The sequence below is a fragment of the Macrobrachium rosenbergii genome, chromosome 15 (genome assembly GCF_040412425.1).
Source record: "Macrobrachium rosenbergii isolate ZJJX-2024 chromosome 15, ASM4041242v1, whole genome shotgun sequence".
Taxonomy (NCBI): Eukaryota; Metazoa; Arthropoda; class Malacostraca; order Decapoda; family Palaemonidae; genus Macrobrachium; species Macrobrachium rosenbergii.
The window spans coordinates 26,120,212-26,144,567 of NC_089755.1; the positions used below are offsets into that span (position 1 = coordinate 26,120,212).

Genomic DNA, 24,356 nt, shown 5'->3' on the forward strand with positions numbered 1-24,356 from the left:
GGGAAGCGTGGGTCATTTCAGTGGGTTATAATCCTAAAAGGTTTTACTTAAAACCCCTCTAAAAACACTTATACCTATTTTGATAGGATAAATGCTTCAAAAACCCTCTAAAATGCTTAAATTTGAATATTTTAATAGTTTTATCACAAAAAGTGCATTTAGTCAATGAAAAATGATATGAAAATACAGTAATTTTGAAGAATATTTCTCCATGGAAAAAATACAGCACGAATAGGTGAATTTTCTGAGAATAATGTGTAAATATTTCACAGAGAAATCTGTGTTAGGTGAAGCCACAAATCTGGGAATAGCAACTCTCCCTCTGGAAATTTACTGTCATAAATGCAATCCGTGTTGACACCAGGAGACCTCTCGCTTCTTCTTCCTGGCAAACCTCATGCTGTTTGGATGGCTAGACATGGCACTCTGAACAAGGGCTAAAGTGATTACACTCGTGCCTCCTGCAGGAGGCACAGAGGCTATGTGGGTCTACTTCAATGGAAAATGGAAGAGAAATCTATCTCCTACTCAGGTCTGTCTTTCCTGGGCAGCAAGCCAAAGTCCTGAAACAAGCTTCCTCTCCGATGCAGATGGTTTAATTGACTGAGATGTTTGAGACATTTTATTTCAAACAAACTCAACAATTATACAGCAAAATTTCATCAAAAGAACAAGAAAGCATAGAAAATAGGAAAAAGCAAGTCAGGCAGAGTCTACAAAGACATCTGTACACCATGGTGGTAGAAAGCAAAGTGGAGTGCATACTGACAGGTGGGTGGGGCTTTCCTTACCTGTTGGTAGTTAGCAGCCCTGTCTAAAGGTTAAAGGCCTTTTCAGCTCACATTCACAAGCTAAATCCCTATGTAGAGAACGAAGGTTTGTATTTGTGTGGGAACATATATTTTTTCTGGTAACTCCATCTTTTTGATTTAAGGCTGAATTAATAATTCTTGGATTGAGTGTCATGACTTGTAACCATTACCTTCATGCCTTAGATATCTTAGATATTTTGCTAAATTCATTCAAAATGGACTCGTACCCTCTAGAGGGTTCCTACCTCCAGAAGGACCCCTCTCAGGGGTGTCAGTCCACTGAGATTTGGCCCCACACTGAGAGCTAAGTTTACTGAGTGTTTCACCTTACTCAACCATGTCAGCTACTTATATGCTGTGGGTGAGGAGGTATGCTGTCCAACCTCACTCTCATTCAGTTTCTACGGGTTCATCAACCAAAGATCAATATTGACAAGTGAAGCAGGGGAGGAGGAGGTTGTTAAGGGAAAAGGTTAAGTACTATATGTGGTTCAAATTTATGTAACTCCTCTCTGTTACCCTACCCCTTCCGTTGCAAGAGGCTACTCTTTTAGTGATCTACGTTCACTGTCAACATGGCTTCATTCATGGTTGCTATTCAGCGAAAAAAGTTCTGCAAGAGTTACTGTAAAATCAAAGAAAATGGTAAAGCAGTGTACAGGTGACTATCACTACACAACTGATTGATATTTGTTTGATTGCTCACGTGACTGAAAGTTTCCTATCTTGAGTCTTTATCCAGCCACTCACTTGATTGCTTTTACAATTGGGAACTATTTTTTTTTATCCTAAAGCACTATCTGTTTGTGTGTTTACCTCCTGATCATGTATGATCATATACTGCACCTCTCTCTTGTATCACTGTCTTGCTAAACTAAGTGTATCCTCTCTTTTTATTACAGATAAAGCACATACTGTATACTTCATAACATTCTGCTAGTCTGGAGAGATAGAGAGAGTGAGAGATGGATGGATATGTTGTGACTTACAGAAGTTATATAAGCCTAAAGCTACACACACTTCTCATCCTTCATACACCACCATGTTCATTATAATAAAAACAATGAAAATGCAATAAGTAATAAACACCTAAGAATGATTTTAATTCTTATCCATCCTATATATACATACTTTTAAACTAAGCACAATTACAAAAGTAAAAAAGTGAAGGTTTTCCTTTCAAAAATAATGAAACATCAAATTTAGCATGCATTTTCAATACTGTACCCTTCCTGCGATTCATACTTGGTTTCTAGAGACAGAAACACCCAATCTTCTCTGCTGGCTTTTAAGACAGCATTGGAGTACTGTAATGCAACTAGTCTCTCTCTCTCTCTCTCTCTCTCTCTCTCTCTCTCTCTCTCTCTCTCTCTTCTCTATTTTTTTATATATATATTATATCTAAATATATATTTTGGTATATATATATATATGTAAAACAATCATATATATATATATATATATATATATATATATATTATATATATATGAATATATATTATATATATATATATATATATATATATATATATATATATATATATATATATAATATATATATATATACATTTGTTGTGAAGTGTAACTGATTGTGTATTTGTATGTATCATAATTTTAATTTTTTTAATTTTTTCTTTACACTTTCCCCCTTTGATATTAATTTCTTTACACATCTCTTTAATAATTTTAATTTCTTTGGTTTAAATGAAATTGTTTTTGTTTAATTATGTGAGCATGTAGGTATAATCTCTCTCTCTCTCTCTCTCTCTCCAAGTATGCAATCATTTTATATAGTGGCTTATCTTCTGTTTCTTTAAATTTCAATTTTTTTTGCACTTCTCTCTCATTAAGTAATAACTTTCTGTTATTTAAATCACGCCATGTTTTCATATAATCACATGTACATGCAAGTAAGTTACTTACTGCCAATAATCTGTAAGTGCTCTGAAATTGGTGGTGGCTCTTTGTTTTGTCTTTTGTTTGTTACATTCTTTATTTTCTATTCTATTTTATTACCCAGTTTCTTTTCTTTAAATAATTTTGTTTCTTTTAGTCCAATAATGTGCATATTTGTTGCAAGTAAGTTTTTCATTATGCAAGAGGCTTGAAACTTATACCCATTGGCTTGGAAATTACATCCAATAAACCTGTGTTATAACTGGGTCATTCAACTAATTGGATGAAGATCTATTTTTGAGGAATCTAACTCAATTGTATGACAGTTGCTTGTAGTTACCATTCTTCTAAACAACTGATGGGTGAAAAGGACATGAACACCAAAGGTCATAGACATATAGTTTTGTTACTGTCACCATTTGAATAAGTATGGCAAAATCTAACCAACAACGCTCAATGGGGTATCCAATCATTCCTAAGTACTGTATATAAGATGCAACTGTCAGAACATGATGTCCTGCAACATGTCTCAACTCTATGCAAAAGGCATTACGAGCTTACAAGCCAGAAGAAATTGAAGATTTTCCTACAATGACTACTTATCAATTTTCTTGATCACAGGAATTCACTCCTAGAGTATTAATACCACTACATACTTACAAGGCTATGCAACTTATAAGACACAGAGTCTTGGCAGGAAAACCATAACTGAAGTATCTATATAAAGACTTAAAATACACAAGGAGCTATGGAACTCACACACCAAGGAGCAACAAGTATGCTATCATAAACCATACACTTATAGTTACAACAGTATCAAGCAACATCACTTCCAGAACATAATGTTTCAATATTCCATCAGACGCGATGGATTATACAAAGAAATGGTTTGTTTGTCAAACATGAGATAATAAATATTCCTTTACAGACACTTTACAGACTGTTTTTCAGAAACCCCATGCATGGCTAGAGTTTGTTCATACCCATAAGCTATACAAGTACAATAAACTAATCAAAAAGGGAAAGAAAGGTACCTCATGTTCCTGACCAAGAAGTGGCATTAGTCTGTTAACCACTGCATTTGCAGTCTCTTCAACTAGCACATTGTGGTCCTGCAGTTTACATACTGAGGTCTTTGGTTCATTTGTGTTAATACCTGTACCTGAAATAACAGAATGATAAATGTAACATATAATTATTAATACATATAAACAAGAAAGTATTACTTTAATAGTGGACCAACTGGTGTTCACAGGGGATGCATAACAGCAACACCCTCCTGCAAATAGTTAAAATCTGCGAATAGTTAACACCCCTCTAAAAATGCTTATAACTGCATATCTTTAAAGTCCAAATACCAAATTTATAATTAAAAGTATCATCCTACATCAAATATACTGTACCTTAAATTAAGGGATTTTGACAAAGGAAAAATCTATTTCTGAGGAAGGTCCCGTGTCACCCGGTGAAATTCCATTACAGCACGAATTTCTAGGTATAACAATGCTAGATATACCAGAGAAAAAGAGCTTTCAGGAAAGCTGGGGTTACTACCCCCAGTCGAGCGTCTTCTAGGAAGACGCCGGTATAAGAAGGGTGAGTGAAATACCACTACCACGGAAACCTACTGGAAAGATCTCTCCTATCAAAACCCCGGAACAGAGCGGTGAGCGTTACAGCCCCCACACCAAACACCCGCCAGGACGGCGACACCAGCGCCACCTACCTCATTCCATGCTAGCACTAACCCCAGACTTGGCATGTGCAAGAGGGGGGGAGTACTAGGTGATTCAGGGAGGGTCACGGGTGACACGGACCTTCCTCAGAAATAGATTTTTCCTTTGTCAAAATCCCTTTTCTGAGTCCAGTCCCGTGTCAGCCGGTGAAATAGTGATAGAGAATCATGCCAAGGCTGCAACTACAGGAAAAAAAAGGGGGTAATCTGAAGAAAAAGGCAAAAAATTTACCAAAATAATTTTAATTAAGCAATCTCTTCCATGTAGCAAGAATACTAAAACTAAGGTATATTAAATCTAAGGCACATCAAAAAAACTTAATACTATGAAACATGGGGAGGTCCCGGTACAACGGAGAAAAGGCCCCAAAAATCTTTAAAATTACTTAAAGCAAGGTGAAACATGAAATGTGCACAAAATAACTGCAAATACAACCTTAATACTATACACATAAACTTAGGCTAAACACGTAAGAGACAAGATCAATCAAGCATTAAATATACATACATATATCTGGGGTACGTGGAGCCAAATAAAAACTGTCCCAGTACCCCATAAGAAAAACAATCATGGCATGTCAGATTACACTTTTCCATCAACAGGTACAAGAAACATCAATATGAGGAGCCAGGCAGTGAGGTATAATCAACCAGGAGAATAAGCAGAGAAGTAAATGAGGCAGGCGGGGGGGGAAAAGGAAAGGACAAGGATATGATTAGTTAAGGTGGGAGATGACACTTCCCACTGCTATGGTAGAATATTTCAGGGCTTCGAGCGATTTTAAATAGTGGCGTTTAAACACTAGAGGTGATTTCCAACCCGTAAATTTAGATAACTCTGAGAAGTCCATATTATGAAAGTAATTAATAGAAGTAGCAACTGCTCGAATATCATGAACTTTAGGAACTGAATCTGGGTTGGCCTGTTTAATGAAATATAAAATTTGTTGTCTTATAGCATTTAGTGAAAGAGTACCACCTTTCTCCCCTGATAAAAAAGAGGACCCGACTTACTCTGTGGAGTTCTTAAAAGGTAAGATTTAAGTGTATAAACTGGACATAAAGACTGGTCTTGAGGAAGGGCACCACCTTCCAAGGAGACCACCTGTCCTGTGGGTCTTGTTCTTAGCTAAAAATCTAGGGTCAGGGGAAAGGAGGACCTCTCCAGACGGGAGGAAGTTTACAAAATTATCACCTCTAGTGAGAGCCGACAGCTCTGAGATTCTAGCACCTGAAGCCAAGCTAATCAAAAATAAGGTCTTCCTTAACAGATCCTGATAAGAGCAATGAAAGTTATCCATCTCTGATGCTAACTTAAGGACGTCATTGAGAAACCACGTAACAGACTGTGGGCGTGATACTGGTCTCAGACGAGCGCATGCTCTGGGGATGGATGAAAAATAGGAATCTGTAAGGTCGATTTTAAAGTCCGAAGAAATACTTTCTTTAATGCTGACTTGATTGTGGTAATAGTGGCCGGAGCAAGGCCTTTTCAAACAATGATCTAAAGAAGGAAACTCCTAAATTAGTCTGTCATGATTTTGGCTTCAGATGCTTTTAGGAAGGAGGCTAATTTTTGACTGCTGAGTCATACTGTCTAATAGTAGAATCTCTTTTATCTGATTCTAAAAACAGAGTGTTGACAGGGTCAATGTTTCGCTCCTTTTTTGGGCTGCGAATTTTATAAAGTCCATAAAACTAGGGCATTCTGAATTCTTGAGGAAGCTGACACAGTCTTGGTTTGTACTGTCTGAGTCAGAATGGGCTTGGGAATCCGAAGACTCCGTAATCCCAGTTCCTGAAGAAGAGGGAACCAATTGCTCTTCGGCCAATAGGGGCTACTAGGGCTAATTGACCTTTGAATGTCCTGAGTTTGTGTAAAACTTTCAGCAGTAAATTTATTGAGGGAAAAGATAAATCTTCTCCCAATTGTTCCAATCTACTGTCATTGCGTCTGTGGCATAACGCCTGAGGGTCCAGGTTGGGGGCCACATAACAGGGGAGCTTGAAGTTGCTCTCCGTTGCGAACAGATCCACTTGGAGGCCCGGAACCCGGGCGGCAAATCCATTTGAAAGATTCCACGATCCCAGGGACCACTCCGTCTCCAACGGGGTAGTCCTGGACAGGGAATCCGCCACCACGTTCCGCACCCCGCTAGGTGGGTGGCTGACAGGTGCCAGCCGTGCTTGTTCGCCAGGGAGAAGATAGCAACCATTACTTGGTTTACTCGGCCTGATTTGGAGCCGCCCTGTTGATGCAATGAACTACCACTGCGCTGTCCAACACCAACCTGATATGAATCCGGTTTGGGGCGGATTTTCTTCAGAGTTAGAAAGACCGCCATAGCTTCCAGGGTATTTATATGGAACTGCTGAAACATTGTGGACCACGTTCCTTGTACTTTTTGTTTTGGTGAATATCCCCAGCCGCTTAGGGAAGCGTCTGTGTGAACAACTAGTGCCGGAGGGGGAAATTGAAGCGGAACTGTTTTGGACAGGCCTCTGACTGTGGTCCAAGGTCGCAGTCTTGTCTTTAAGATTTGAGGGATAGAGGAGACCTTGTCTCTGAGCTTGACATTGGCTTGACTCCGCCACACTCTGTTTATATCTTTTAATTTCGCTTTTAAGAGCAGGTCTGTCACTGAGGCAAACTGAAGAGACCCAAGGACCCTTTCTTGGGACCGGCGGGATGCTGATGGATTTTGAGGAATCTCCTGGTGAGGGATGCTATCTCTTTCCTCTTGGGAGGCGGAAGGATAGCGTGTGAGAGGACAGATCCCACTGGAGACCCAGCCACTGAAACCGGGACTCGAGTCAGGCGGGACTTCTCTCTGTTCAGTTGAAAACCTAGCGACTCCAGGAAATTGATGACTATGGACGTAGCTTTCTGACACTCGGAACTGTTGGTGCCCAAATTATCCAATCGTCTAAATATGCTGCTAGGGATATCCCTCGAGACCGGAGTTGTTGTACTACCGTGTCCGCCAGCTTTGTGAATATCCTGGGCGCAATGTTCAGACCGAAGGGCATGACCCTGAAGGAGTAGGCTTGATTCCCGAGTCTGAAACCGAGGAACTGAGAGAAGTTCCGCGCAACCGGGACGTGATAATAAGCGTCTGAAAGATCGATAGAGGTGGTGACGGCTCACGCCGGAAGTAGAGTCCGTACCTGAGCTACCGTAAGCATGCGAAATTTGTCGTGCATTTTATGTAGAGATTTAGACGCGACAGATCCAGGATCACTCTTTGCTGATCGGAGTCTTTTTGGGAACAGTGAATAACCTGCCTTGAAACTTTAGGTGCCTTACTTTCTTTATTGCTCGTTTGTTGAGCAATTCTGTCACATAATCCTTTAGGATTGATGTGGGTGGCTGGTAAAACCTGGTTAGAGGAGGAGGGTTTTGATCCAGCTCCATCCTAGTCCTTTGGACACAATGCTGTGTGCCCAAGGGCTGAAGGTCCATTGGTCCCTGAACCAAAACAGGCGACCGCCTACCTGTGTTCTCTCAGTGGGAGGGAGCGGGTTTATTCCCCTACCACGTCCAGGTCTTCCCCTTGGGGTGGTGTTGGGCTTCCTCTATGAGGGGCTTTGCCTCTTCCTCCCCTTGCAACCCTATTAAGGCTGTGAAAGTAACCCACGGCCCTCATATGTGGGGTTGTACGCTGGTGAAGCCACATAGGAGGGTGCAGCTGGTTGGACCAGCACATACTGTTGGGGTTGAGCCTTGAGGTAGAAGGCTGGGCCACTGCCGAGACCGGGACGGCTTGGACTACCGCCTGATGGTGGGGCCTCTTATGCCTCCTGAAGCGTTTGCCTCCTCTCGATCTGGGGGCCGGCCGATTCTGGGGTCTTGCGCTTATAGGCAGAAATGCCCCAGCGAGAGCGAAGACTCTGGTTGGCCCGTGTAGCCTCGGCCATAACATTGTGACCTCCTCTTCAGGGAAGAGGTTAGGTCCCCAGATCGAGCTTTTAACGAGCTTGTTAGGCTCGTGGCGGATAGTCGCATCGGCAAAGATGAACTTCCGACATTCCAGTCTGGCCATGATAAACTCAAATAAGTCAGACTGGAAGCCTGCCAGCAAGGACTTAGCCAAAACCTGAAAAGAATGGTTCGTCCAAGCAGGAGGCGGCAGTAGCTTCAGTAAGGCATACGGAGTTCAAGGACCGGGCTAAGGCTAGTCCGAGCATCAAACTCCGCTTTCAAAAAGATTCCGGCAGCTTGGGGAGCTGCTCACTGAACTGCGTGGAAGCGCAGAAGGGGTCCAGCTTCCCGACAGTGAAAGTGGACGGGGCTTCCAGTCCAGAACTCATTACTTCCTGGGAATACCAGGAAGTAGGGTCTGTCTCCCTTAGCTGAGGTAACGGATTACCATCAAAGCACGCTCGGGCCGTAGCCAGAGCGACTTTGTCCAAGCAAGGGGTGGGAAGGTTGTCTCCCAGGGCAAACATAGTGAAGTTGCCCTTGAAAGGAGTCAACTCGTGTTGTCTGCCTGCCACTCCGCCAGAGTGCGCAGGAGAGCCGACTGAGCTTGGTCCCTAGGGACGATGACAGTCTCCCTAGGAACCTTGTCTGACCGAATCCAAGCTTCCTCCGTAAGCCTCACGAAGCCTGGGTAAGGGGGCAAGAGATCGGGGGAAGAACTCCAATTCCTCCAACCGTCTCGTGCCAAGACCATCAAGTGTCAAGTTTGCCATCATGTTGGATGGCCCGGAGTGCGAAAGCGCCAAGGGTTACCGACATCGAACGGCGGGAGGTCCGCAGTGTCGGGATAACATACTGTGGTTCGGCTGGGGTGGGTGAGCCATTCCCGCCAGTATGTTATCATGACTGGCCAACTTCTCGGTTATTTTTCAAATCTCGAATCCAGGTCCTCCGTGAAAACTTTTTATAAAGCTGATTGGCAAAGGCCTCTGCATCAAAAGCAGGTTGGCGAGGAGGGCTTGGTTTTGCAGCCCTCTTACTCGCGCCTTTGCTGGAGGAACCAGACTTGCTCCCGGAGGCTACAGGTCCTGAAACCTTAGCCTTCGACGGGGAAGGGCGATGCCTTCTTGGAAGTCGAGGACTTGTAGCCCTTCGCCTTCCATGAAGTCTTCAACTTCAACTTGGGGATAGCAGACGGAGCTCTATCACCCAAGGAGGAAGACTTCACAAAACCTGCAAAAGAAGAAACAGATGAAGCAGGGGAGTCAAATAAAGGGGCCCCCCCAACAACCTCACTTACCTCACCACTTACCACCTGGTCCTGCTCTATTCATTGGTTCCAGGTTGAGATCCATGGCGGCTACATCCTCCGAGACCTCAGCGTAGAGGATATCCACTTGGGGTGGCTGGGTCTCATCCCGGATCTGCTGGATGATAGGGGTGGCAAGATCTTCAGGCACTGCGGCCGCCACCCGTGCGCGGGGTAAAGCAAGTCCCTCAACCTGGCATCGAGGCGTAGGGCTTCCCGACGGAACGTTCCTTCCAAACCCAGCCACCCAGGCCCGGAGGGATTCCAAGGCAGACTTCTTGGAAGCTTCATCCGCCTGTAAGAAAACCAACAATTAGCTAAGAACGAAAAAACCATTCCGGGAACCTCATAAACAATATACAATACAATATGAGGAGCATAAAAAGGGAGTAAAAAAGACTGTCACTTACCGACTCATCCTGGACAGTTGTGCAGAGAGCAAAGCAAACCTCACAACCATCAGGGTGCCAAACAACCAGGTCATCCAGTCGGACCGCACAACCAGCGTGGGTCCGGCAAACTACGTGTCCGTAGGGTTGTTGGAGGGAGGCGGTACACCCCGGCTCCTCACAGCGAACAGTCTGTAAGTAGAAAAGTACATGAACCTCCCACCCTAAGCAAACTAAAGCTGGCAAGGCCGGGGAAACTCAACTACAACCGAATACTCCGGCGGAGAAGAACTCCTTATCATAAACTGGGCCAATAAGCTCTAAATGCACAGAGTGGAAGGTAAAGGTTTTCAGACCCCGGAGTACTCGGGAATGAAGGAAAGAGAAACCAGGAACCAACCATAAGGGCTGCCAGTAAAATAACGGCGGAGCCCCGGGTATAGGACCGACTCACTTATATAATATATAAAATAAATAAAGGAAAGTACTCCTGTAGATAACAGACTTATCTAAAATAAATGAAAAATAAAAAATAATAATAATAGTAACAAGTATGGTAAGAACTCAAGAGAGACGGAAGGATCCGCTCCTCTCCAAATGAAAAACCTTCCGCCATTTACTTCCCGCCGGAGAAACAAGATGGGTAAAATGCTCGTATGTTCATAACATAAGGCTGAAGCAAATATTTATACCCTACCCAACGTAACCCGACGGGGAGAGAGGTATGGGATAGTGACTCGAACACGGGAGAAAGTAAACAAACCACCAACCCCAATACAGCGATGCTGGGGACGATATGGGAGGAGCGAATCCTCAACCAATAGGAGAAGTCCCTGAACTCGGAGAAAACGCCATCTAGCGTCACCCGCACGAGTAGAGCAAGGCTGGAGGGGAGGGGGGGAGGAAGGAGGAGAGAAGTAGGCTACCAGGAAGGAACAGGAGACGGGAGAAACATCACCCGGCTCAACTGCACCATACCTCCCAGAAAATGAATCTTGGAAGGGTGGAATGACTGGAAGCAACAAACCCAAGCCCGACTCCTACCTAGGCGAAGCCTAATATGGACCTAACCTAGTATAGGCTAGGAAAAAGGGAGGAGTGCAGAAGGGAGGAGGAAGCAACAGGGGAGAGAAATTTTGTGCTGAGAGCCAACCGGGATCGAGAATGGGGGAAGGAGGCGACTAGCCTAGAGGAAACACATCCAAAGAACTCGATTCCCCCAAATGGAGGAAGAGAACTAAGGGGCTCACTCTGCCCACCTAAAAAACGATCCCGGAGGAAACAGCAACAAAACTCCCTCAACCTGAACTCCTCACCCAGGGCAGGGGATGGAAGCAAACAAGCCTACTCCACAAAATAACCATCACTCATAAAAAAAACTAAAATGTGCTCAACAGAGAGCGTAGCCTACCACTCGGGCGGTTAGATCTGAGGCTGCCGCCAGCACCACCCAGAGGTAAACAAAAAAATTAAAACAATAAAATAAATAAACTAAAAATAATAAGAGAGCACCATCTTCAAGCATAAAATAATTAGCCTAGTAAGACCAAAAAAAAAAGGAACCCAACCTGGAGGGGGGTACTTAGACGGGGCATCACTCTAACAAAGGCCTAGTAGGCCAATGAAATGTAATTAAACAAAAGGGGGAGCCACGCAAGGAACCACCAGGAAGGGAACCAATGGGGCAAAATCTATCTATAACGACTGAGGAGACAACTCCAACTGAAAAGAACAGAAGGAGTCGCCTGCCGACATGGCTGGCAGGGGACGCCTTGGTGGCGTCATAATAAGATCTCAATATTTATGAAAATACTGAGACCAAAACAGCCAAAAAAATAGAACAAAACCCCACAAGAAGATGGTACTTAACTTAGAGATGGTAAAGCTGCTCGATGCCATCTGAGAAGCAGAAAAAAATCCAAAATAATGGAGATGAGCACACAAAAGAAACGGATGATTTCACGTGCTAGAAAATGGAATGAGGTAGGTGGCGCTGGTGTCGCCGCCCTGGCGGGTGTTTGGTGTGGGGGCTGTAACGGCTCACCGCTCTGTTCGGGGATTTTGATAGGGAGAGATCTTTCCAGTAGGTTTCCGTGGTAGTGGTATTTCACTCACCCCTTCTTATACCGACGTCTTCCTAGAAGACGCCGACTGGGGGTAGTAACCCCAGCTTTCCTGAAAGCTCTTTTTCTCTGGTATATCTAGCATTGTTATACCTAGAAATTCGTGCTGTAATGGAATTTCACCGGCTGACACGGGACTGGACTCAGAAATTATCATAATTACTCATTAATATTGAAATTATATTATTAATATCAAGTCAAATCATTTTTAAACTTCAGTACCAGTACTTCACAACATTGTCATACATAAAGTTTACTTCTAACCCTTCCAACCAAAACAGAAAGAAAGGGTGAGTTACCACTAATTTATATTCAGCCAGCACAAGCAAAGAGAACACTGACCACCCAACCCTAAACTAATATCAGGTTACTTGTACATATTTTGACAGGTTCACCCTCCCACATGTTTACATTCCAAGACTCAGGGAAAAAAGATTGGGGGTGAAATTTGTTTCAATTTTTTCATTTACTTCCTATAGAAATGCATATATGAAATTGCAATATATTATTATTATTATTATTATTATTATTATTACCATTATGCAGCACAGTCCATTGGTGGTCCTGCAATGCCTGTCTAATGGAAAAGAAGGATGCCGAGAAAAAAGAATGAGACGATAATGAAAAACTGGTTTTTTCAATGGGTGTTTTTAGCTTTCACATCCCAAAGAATACAGGAGAACACATTTTTGATTATGTACCTACAGTAAACAAGATAAAATTCTATGTATGGGACTTAAGTAATTATTTGTTTTTGTTTGACCAAGACCATGGAGAAATCATTGAATTTAGTACTTGTTGGACAGTTTACATAATCATTACAGTCAAGGCTGAAATTTAAATATTTCTTTTTGACACGCTCCAGCCCCTCCTCTGGCTGAGGCTCTATACAGAATACGGTGATTACAAGAGTGATGTTTCGACAGGCGCCTTGTTTTGGAGCGGCCAAAGAACTATGAGTTTTGGAGGATGTCATGGTGTCACAATAAAACTCTTTATTTCTTGAGTGCTCATCTGCACTGAAGAACACCACCACAAGCTGGATGAGATACTGGCAGACAGCAGCAAATTTCAGAGTTTTCACTAAGAACCTGGTAGATGACATCAAGTAATTTTATGCCAATTCTGTTCATTGAGGCCCTTCTTCCCAAAGCCCTTCATCTTCAATGTTGAAAAGGGGACTACAACCTTGGCTAATTATTGTTTAACGTTAAAACACACAAACCAGGGAACCCATTATGCCCCATTATTAGCCAGAGCCCTGCCATACACCAGCTCGCGAAGAAACTGAATGCAGTTTTAACTCCTTACATTCCAGATGACCACAGCTTGAAGTCCTCTGCTGAGTTTATAGAAGCCCTGAGAACAACACCCCTGGGAGGAGTTATTGCCTCCATGGATGTGGAGTCCCTCTTCACAAATGTCCCTGTGAATGAAACAATCCAGATAATTCTGGACCGTGTGTATAGAGATGACTCCACACCCCCATTAAACATCCCTGAGCATGCCCTCCAGACACTCCTGGAGATCTGAAAAAAAAAAGGCCCCTTTCTCCACCCACAGAGGCCATATGTACATACAGAAAGATGGTACAGCAATGGGTTCTCCGTCAGAGTACTTTTGGAAATTTCTACATGGGTGCTCTGGAACATCGGTTACATTAATGGCATCAAGTTTCATTTATGTCCGGTATATTAATGACACCTTCATAAGTGCCAGCACAGAGGAAGAAATAGAACACCACAACAACAGTAGCCTCAAGTTTTATAGAACATTAATTGCCTGATCGATGCCTCCCCTTCCTTCGCGTATTGGGCAACTATTTTTATTTGTAAAACGAAAATGAAAACCTGGGCATATTTGCCTGAACAGTGAGAATGAGTGCCCAGAATCTTACAAGTTTTAACAAGCAATTAGCGCCTTCATCAGGAGAGCTCTCACTACACTGCTCTTTTGGAAGGACACTCACATCGAATTAGAGCACGTTGCTCAGGTTTTAATTAACAATGAGTATGCCAACCAGGACATCACAAGATGCATGCATAGAACCATTGATAAGTGGTATCAACAGGAGCCTTGCCCTGCCGCCCTTGAAGACGTCACTCTCTTTTACAAGAAAGTGTTCCACAGGAAATACAGAGGATGAGTGTGCCCTTCATAACATCACAGAAGGAAACATCTCCCCTATGGACCTGGGAAATAAAGGTTAAACTCGTAATTTATTACAAAAGCAAAACAACCAGTGGCCTGATCATGAATAATAACCCAGCCCCTGCAGTGCAGGATCCTCTGAAGAGAACCAACGTGGTCTACCAGTACAAACACCCTGTTCGGGAATGCCTCAGCGCCTACATTGGCATGACCATGATGAGAGAATCTGAGAGCTCCTCCTACTGGAACCCAGGAATCAACATTCCATCCATAACCATGCGAAGAACACCCACAATATAAGAATAACATGAAAGGATAAAATTCCTAACATCAGAATTATAGATAAGGCAGCCAATCACCGCCGCCTTCAACTCCTGGAGGTCCTACACATTGGAAAGGAGGTAGTCTAGCCTTATCACCACCTCTTTTAAAATCCTATCCCCCAACGGTAAAAGGGCACCCTGAGCCAAACAAACGGACCAATCAGGTGATGCCCCATTTACTGGCAGTGACCTTCCCAATACTAACACCCCAGTCTCCAACGTCCACACGCAAAGATCAGTGCAAGCATCTACCTCAGAGAGAGTCTTGCTCAGGAACTTAATCCCCTGAGCCAGCCAATGAAAAATCAGCTTTCACAACATGAAGCACCTGGGACACTATAAATACCAGCTAACTAACCCATTCCAACCAGAACAAGTCCGCCCTTCCTTGAGAATGAACCGATGATAGGGTTAGAAATGTTGGAATTCCACTATGCCCTTAGAAACACGACAAAGCAGATTCCCAGATCTAATGTGCAAGTCCCAGAAACCCTACGGCGACCACACGCCAATTTTAACTTCATATGATAAGATATTAAAATTAACCTATAAAAAAACAATTCCTTACCCAGACTATGAACATTGGCCAGTTATTATCAAATATCAGCCCTGATGAGAAGAAAATAATAAGAATTGAAAAGACCATATATAAAATCAATTCCACTGATGCTGCCATTCTCTTTAAGAAGACTTTATTATTATTATTATTATTATTATTATTATTATTATTTGAAAATTAGTACTTATTATTAGGTAAATCATTTTATTTATCAAACAAAACAAATACACATATTCATAAAAATTTCTCACTGAGAGAGAGAGAGTAAAGAGAGAGAGAGAGAGAGAGAGAGAGAGAGAGAGAGAGAGAGAGAGAGAAGAGAGAGAGAGAGAGAAGAGTCTCTTGAAAAGGGATGGGAGAAATAAGAGATTACATATTATTTCATCTTATTACATATTATTTAATCTTACAGTATTATTATTATTATTATTATTATTATTATTATTATTATTATTATATTTAATAATCTTACTGATCTTAAGTTTACTGGTGCCGACTCAGCGATGGAATAAAATTGTCTGTTGGGTGTTTAGTCTGGCGTGCTAGTCGTCGACTAAAAATGTTTTTTAAATATTTTCCAAAAATAATTATAGGCCTAGTTTTGAAAAGGTTTTAAATCATGCGTCTTGAGGGATGCTGGGAATTCACGGATCACGCTGTTGTTTTGTTTATAAGTGTCATCCCAGGTGCGCATAAGCTGGGATTTCTTCCTTCTGGGACCAGAAAGCATGAAGACTTCGCATCATCGGAGAGCGATATCTTGACGCCATCCGTGTTTTGCAGAACTTTGGCGAGTGAATATTTGTGAGGCAACAGGACGTTTGCAGAGATGTCCCAACGTCGTCAGAACCATGAAAGGTCATATTGCCTTTCGGTAGTGAGCATGTGAGGTAAAGTGAGACCCAGACTGGGATGCTGGAGAGGGACCAAGCACCCAAGGTGACCCAGCTTCTTCAACGCCATGTTGTGCGGCCATGTGTGACTGAAGAGGACCAAGGACCACATCCCGTGTTTTAACGACCTTTTTCTCTTTTCACCGGGTGTCCTGAGGGGCATCCATAAGCATTTTGGGGCCTCCAACAAAAGGACATTGACGAGTACTTGTTGGAGCTCGATCGAGAGCAGGTGGAAAGTCCTCATTTGATGGCAGTTGGTCATCCAGTGATGAGGACATCACGCCTGATGTTAGTGATGATTCCATGTACATTTGCCCCAATGTCCAATTTTCAGAGGAGCCACAGGAGGAAAGTGAACTTGAATTTAGTGGTTTCAGTGGCATGAGGGAGAGTCTGAGGAGGAGGAGGATGCCCGACTTATGGCTGGTGGGAACGAGACAGAAAGTGATGGTGAAAGTGAGGGAGATGGGCCAGTGGGGAGGGTGGGAGTGCGATAAAGTGCCCGCGGCAGACATTTAAAATTTCACAGGCCCATAGAAGGTCGTCATTGTCGGCAGCTTGGGTGAAGGCCGTTCGTCCGAAGTGACAAGGGGTGGTCGGAGGACCCCACCCCACCTAACATGCACCCATTCACGGCAGCACCTGGACTGACCGCCCTGTGCACCTCTCACTGCACTGGGGTTCATTCAGCTCTTCCTGGACGTATGGAAATTGCTGGAATACCTTGTTGCAGAGACGGCAGATTACGCTCATGGTACTGCCGTGAGGAACTGCAGACGACATTAAACTATCGCTGGCGGGCTGCAACCTCACGGACATGGCGCATTTTTGGGGCTCCACATTTTTGGAATGATGCCTGCTGCCGACGAGTTGCAATATTGGAGGCGGAATTTTTTTAAATAAGCCCAATGTACCTGGCATTATGGCCCGTGATAGTTTCTGGTGTTGGACAGGTATTTCAATGCCTTCAACTGAAGGGCCATACCCGGAATAACCCCGCTTTGCCTCATCTTAGTCCGCCCAGTGTTGGAGTACATTCGTGAACGGTCCCAGTTTCTCATGGTTCCTTCCAAGAACCTTTCTTTGGATGAGGGATGATGCCATACAAAGGGCATCTAAGTATAAAGGTGTACAACCCCAAGAAGCCAAAGAAATATGGTGTAAAGTTATTTTTAATTCACGAATCCAACACTGGATATGTCGTGGACTTCTTGGTGTACTCCTATTCTGGGGTCTTCTTCCACGACAACGTGACACTGTCTTCGGTCTTGTGGATCGTTTCCGTAACCAGGGATACCACCTGTTTATGGATAATTATTATAACTCAGTAGCCCTGGCCCAGGAACTGTATGAAGCAGGTGTCACGTCAGTGGTAAAGCCGGTTGGTGCGTGGGCCCCATAAATGTCCTCAAGAGGTTTGCTAGCCAGCCGCAACATCTGGCAAGAGGAGAGACAGAGTGGCGGCGGAAGGAGATGTCTTCGTCATCTGTTGAAGAAGGGGTCCGACTCGTGCCCTTTGATTACGACCAGTCATGAGCCCATCCAAGAAGACATCATTCACCGGAAGAAGACACATCGGGCAGGGCGAGTTTTGTATGAGGAGTTTTCAGTGTCCAACTCCCCTACTGTCATCGGGCACTACAACAGGCACATGTGAGGAGTTGATCTCTTTGATCAACTCATCCAGTATTATCCCTTCGCCAGGAGAACCAGGAGGTGGACACAGGAGCGCCTCAAATACCTCCTTCAGTTGGCCCTCCAGAATGCCTACATCCTCTACTGTGGGTACAATTCTGATGCTCGGAGGTTGACCCACATCCAGTTTCTTGAGGTGGCTGGGAATGCCCATCAAACTTTAATCCTGAGGGTGGCCTTCCAACACCGCCCCTGCTCCAGATCTGCCCTGAGAGGAAAGGGCGGATGTTGCTAAGAGGGCCAACCTCGGTCTTCCTGCTCCTGCCGACACCGCCCTGCTGCCCGCTGCCCCCTGCTGCTGCTGCCCTTGATGATGTCCCTGCTGCCGCCCCCTCACATTCCAGCTGTCCCCGTCAGGTAGTGGACCCATTTGTCGGCTGCAGGCAGGGGATCACACACTGGAGCTCCTAGAAGGGATAAGCAGAAACGGTGCTGGGTGTGCCATATGAATGGCAGAAGAAGAGACACCAGTTTGTCTGTCGCACCTGCAAGGTAGCATTTTGCTAAGGTTCGATAGTAGTGTGACCGCAAATACCACACTGCGGTCATTATTTTTGGACTGCGCCTACCTTAAAGAAACACCGAGGGGAGCGGGCATTGATCTGAAGGGGGCGTCTCCCTCCTCCACCTGTGTCTCGTCATGTCAAGAGGAAAAAAATGCAAGACTCTTCAATGGAGGAGGGAGAAAACAAGAACAGAACGAAGAGTCAGGATTACAGTGAGTACTCAGCATTGATTTTATATTTAATTTTATATTTATTGCAAGTTTTTATATATCTGTATTTATTTGTTTTGTATATTATTTTGTTTTATGCAAAAAGTTTTTCACCTGCATTCCTTTTAGTTATGTATTTGTACCAAAAAAAAAAAATAATAGAAAAATATATATATATATATATATATATATATATATATATATATATATATATATATATATATATATATATATATATATATATATATATATATATATATATATGATATATATATTTGGGTCTTTTTGGGTAAGCAAAAACAATACCATTCTAGTGATATTCAATCATTTACCTTCATTTTGCAACAAACGGGAAGTCTCTAGCACTATATTTAGATTTATGGTGAATTTTTGAAAAAAACTTTTTCCTTCCCTCGGCGTGCGGGAAATCCGCTGAAAATGTCAGCATGTCTTGAATCACCTTGTCGTAATTTTTGCGCTGTTTTATATTATTCGTTACATAAAGTGTTATACATCAAAATGTGTGCAATTTCATTTAGAATACAACAAAAAATAAATCATGGTTTTAGCTTTTATCAGTTTTGAAATATTTTCTTATAAATCACAATAACTGACAAAATTTTAAAGGTCAAGTTTTGACTCTGAAATTTCGAAAAAATGCCAACAAGCCAAAACTCTTATATTCAAGTAACAGTCCATCATTTACCTTCATTTTGCAACAAACGGAAAGTCTCTAGCACAATATTTTGATTTATGCTTTTTTTGAAAAAAACATTTTCCTTCTCTCCAAAATTGGAAGGCTGAAAATGTCAGCATTTCTTGAGTCACGTTGTCGTAATTTTCGCGCCATTTTATATTATTCGTTACATAAAGTGTTATACATCAAAATGTGTGCAATTTAATGTATAATACAACAAAAAATAAATCATGGTTGTAGCTTTCATCAGTTTTGAAATATTTTCTTAGAAATCACAATAACCGACAAAATTTTAACCATTGGTCAACTTTTTTTCTTAGGCAAATGGTCAAAAAACGCAATTGTAAGCCAAAACTCTTATATTCTAGTAACAATAAATCCTTTACCTTCATTTTGCAACAAACGGAAAGTCTCTAGCACAATATTCCGATTTATGGTTTTTTTTAAAAACTTTTTCCTTCCCTCCACTCGAGCAACTCCGCTGAAAACCCTACATTTCTTGAGTCTTGTTTTATAATTTTTTCTGCGTCGTTTATATTATTTGTTACATAAAGTGTTATATATCAAAATGTGTGCAATTTCATTTAGAATACAACAAAAAAAATAAATCATGGTTTTAGCTTTTTATCAGTTTTGAAATATTTTCTTATTAATCACGATAACTGACAAAATTTTAACCTTCGGTCAACTTTGACTCGAACCTTAAAATGATTTAAAACGCAATTGTAAGCCAAAATTCTTACATTCTAGTAACAGTCCATCATTTACCTTCATTTTGCAACAAACGGAAAGTCTCTAGCACAATATTTTGATTTATGGTGAATTTTTGAAAAAACTTTGGTTTTGCTGGGAAATCTTGAAAATCCTAGCATTTCTTTGAGCCACCTTGTCATAATGTTTTCCCATTTTATATCATTCGTTACATAAAATGTTATACATCAAAATGTGCGTAATTTCATGTAGAATACAACAAAAAATAAATCATGGTTTTAGCTTTTAACAGTTTTGAAATATTTTCTTATAAATCACGATAACTGACAAAATTTTAACCTTCGTCAACTTTGACTGATTAAATGGTTGAAACTAAATGTAAGCCAAAACGTCTTACATTCTAGTAACAATCAATCATTTACCTTCATTTTGCAACAAATGAAAAGTCTCTAGCACAATATTTCGATTTATAGTGAATTTTTGACAAAACCTTTTCATTCCCTCTGCACGAGCGAACTCCGCTGAAAACCCCAGCATTTCCTGAGTCACCTTGTCGTAATTTTTTCGCCATTTTATATTATTCGTTACATAAAGTGTTATACATTAAAATGTGTGCAATTTCATTTAGATTACAACAAAAAATAAATCATGGTTGTAGCTTTTATCAGTTTTGAAATATTTTCATATAAATCACGATAAATAGAAAAAAATCGACCTTTGGTCAACTTTGACTCGACTGAAATGGTAAAAAAATGCAATTGTAAGCTAAAACACTTACAGTCTAGTAATATTCAATCATTTTCCTTCATTTTGACACAAACGGGAAGTCTCTAGCACAATATTTCGATTTATGGTGAATTTTTGAAAAAAAACTTTTTTACGTCCGCACGTTACGAATTCAGGCATCATTTTGTGATAATATTTTCTCTGTGTTGCGCTGATCGTTTGCAATCTGTTATGCACCAAAATCATCGCAATTTAGTGTACAATACAACGAAAAAAAAGTAACTCATTAGCTTTAACCGTTTTGCTCACAGCGTGATTTGTATACAATTATATATGAAATTTTATTTTTGCGCCGTCATATATTCCAATATTTATATATGATAATGATATTTTTTTCATTTCTGATGATTGCATACTACACTTCAGGTAATGACAAAAAAAGGAGCCAAAAATGAACTCTTAATGTTAAAAACTAAGCGTGCTGTGATTTTTTGAAAAAAACTTTTTTTTCCGCTTCGGCACTCACTCCCAAACTCCGCCGGCATACAGGAGACGTTTTTGTAAATAGGGGCTCGGCGTTAAAGGGTTAACAATATTTGAAAATTAGTAAATCATTATCATAAAAAATGTATTTAGTTAAGAAAATAACATCAAAATACACTAATTAGTGAATATTTCTCGACGAAAAAATGGCAACTTGCTGAATTTTTTGCAAATAATTTATAGATACATTCCACAGAAAATCCTGTGATTCGTGAGAGCACGAATACGGGGGGTTTACTGTAATAATCTTGAGGAAGAGACACTATATTTTCTTGTAATTATCAAATATAATGGGTGAGAGGAATAAATGATCTAGTGACCAAGTCTCTCTATCTGGCATTAATTTACATTTGTACTTTGCATGACTTTACAGCTAATTACAGTAGCCCCTCAGATCATCAGATATTTTGGGATTCTGGCCTTCTGATAGTGACAAAATCTGATAAGTAACATAAGCCCTACAGTACTGTATAGCCTATATTTGAACTTTCAAGATCTCACTTATAACAGTAATTTCATATAATTTCTGTCAAAAGCTAACCTGTACTTTACGAATGCCTGACAAACCCCCTGAATTACATAACCCCATCGACATAACCCCCACCGACAAAACCCCCATACGACAAAACCCCCACACGACAAAACCCCATCACGACAAAAACCCCACACGACAAAATCCCACACGACAAAACCCCCACACGACCAAAAACCCACACAAATAATGAAAGTGTGGATAGTTAATAAATAAATATATATATATTTTATATATATATATATATATATATATATATATATATATATATATATATATATATATATATATATATATATATATATATATATATATACTGTTATATATATGAGAGCTTCTTATTTTGTTAGAGAGAGAGAGAGAGAGAGAGAGAGAGAGAGAGAGAGAGAGAGAGAGGCGACAAATTAGTAAATTACCTATTGTTATTTGATAAGTTATGTACAGCGGTTACAAGGAAAGCTTTCACAGTTTTCGTCTGTTAACTAGCATACTATCAACAAATTTGTATTGACAATACTCCTTTGCTAGTTATTTACAATTATTACCAAATGACTTTTTTTTTTTCTTATTAATGGAGCTTTAGTTCGAGTGGAAATAATTTTTCTGTACTCCTTTGCTCATCATGGAAGTCATCCGTAATAATAAAGGTGGAGAGAAACTGTACTATAAAGGTTATATGTATACTAAAAATCCACCAGTGCTACGCTTTTACGATGAGGTGGGAATGTTCCAGAAGATCAGCGTTTGGATGTAATGGAAAATAACAACAAATTTAGCAATATCGGACATCATTTCAATTATTGAACATAATCATGCAGGAGATGAAGGATCAGTGGAAGCAGCAAAAGTGCATACAACCCTCTATCAACAGGCCAAATCAACTAGAGGAAATACTAGTTGCATTGTAGCGGATTCGTTGGAGAGTATGACTCAGGACGGAAGAATTGCCATGGGAAATATAAATACAGTTAAAAGATATGTTTAAAGAAATCCGCCAAGAAGGACGCCTTTTTATAAGGATCCTGAATCGTTGAAGGACTTGAAGATTTTAGGTGACTGGACTTTATGACACGAGGAGAACATTCTGTGCCTTTTCTTCTTCATGATAATGGTGCTGAAGCCAATAATCGAATCATTATATTTGCAACAAGAGATGCGATGGACCATTTAGCTAAGGCACATACCTGGTTTATATGGATGGAACCTTTTATGTTTCCTGTGTTATTTGAACAGCTTTGCCCTTATTAGAGCTCCTCTCGGTGATTCAGCAATAAGCTGTGTGTATGGTTTCCTTTCCGCAGATCACATAAATCTATCAAGAATTTCTTACAACAGTTCTAGATAAAGGAGAGGAACCAGGGTTACATATGAATCCCGATATTACTATGACCGTTTTTGAAAAATCACTTTTGAATGCTATAGAAAATGTACTGGGACCTCAAATCCATCCGAAAACATGTTTTTACCATTTAACACAGAATACATGGCGGAAACTACAAAGCATAGGACTGAGCAGTATCTACAAGGAAGATGAATCTACAAGACATTTTTGTGGTATGATTGACGGACTTACTTTTCTTCCATCTGATAGAATCATAGATGGCATGAATTTCCTTAAATTGAACTGCCCTAGCCATCTTGAACCACTGTTGGCATATTTTGATTAACGTATGTGACAGGTACTAAGCGTCGTGCAAGACAAATTCCACCATTATTTCCTCCTGAAAAATGGAGCGTGTATGAAGCAACAGTTAGTGGCGAAGATTGTCCAAATAACCAGTGTGAAACTTGGAACAATACTTTTAAATACCTGGTTGGTTATAGTCATCCCACAGTTTAGGTTGCAATTGAAGCTCTGAACAAAGATGCACTGATGGTTCAAACTTGCTTGGAAAAGAATGCCATCGGAGAACTCTCTTCAAAGAAAATTAAGAGAGAAATTTGAAAATTGCAATCGCGATTGCAAAATCTTTGTCTTGATTTTAGTAATGGTAAGAAGGACATCAAGAATTTCTTAATGGTGTAGCAAAAAATATAAGAATATATAAATTCTGAAACTGTAAATTTTTACTTTATAATCTTATCTTCTTTAATAAACGATTTAAAAAAAACTATATATACACTAGTCATTTCAGTAAGCTTTTTCTAGAAAATATATGGGTGTTTTTGTCGGTTGGGGTTTTGTTAGTGGGGGTTTTGTCGTAGGGAGGTTTTGTCATATGGGGTTTTTGTCGTATGGGGGTTTTGTCGGTGGAGGTTTTGTCGGTGGGGTTTTGTCATGTGGGGTTTTGTCGCCTCCCATAACCTTTACACTTCTTATTCAACTGAAACTTATAATTTTTTACCCACAAAATGCCTCACTTCTAAACCAGCAGCTTAGCAAAGCCCATCACAAATAATGTAGTTAATAAGAAGAAATTCTGTAAAGTAGAAGTTTGATGAACTGCACAGCTACTGCACTTGCCTAAAAGACACTCCAAAAGATATCACATTACTCCAATATGAAAGACAATATTCAAAGACTTTTACATACTGAAGTGATTCCAAGGATCTCCATTTACCTATACTGTATCTAGATTACTAGACTCTCCCAATCTATGGCAGCTCTGTTAAATCTACACA

At 41.0% G+C, this 24,356-nt stretch overlaps 1 protein-coding gene across 2 annotated transcripts in view; it reads right to left on the reverse strand.

Moving 5' to 3' along the window:
- The window catches only part of LOC136846469 (uro-adherence factor A-like), a 172,060-nt gene that overhangs the window by 31,787 nt on the left and 115,917 nt on the right, over positions 1–24,356 (reverse strand). For both annotated transcript variants that reach the window (XM_067117269.1, XM_067117270.1), the window contains exon 9: positions 3,743–3,870. In XM_067117269.1, the coding sequence (XP_066973370.1) occupies positions 3,743–3,870 (128 nt within the window). The remainder of the gene's footprint in view (positions 1–3,742; positions 3,871–24,356) is intronic.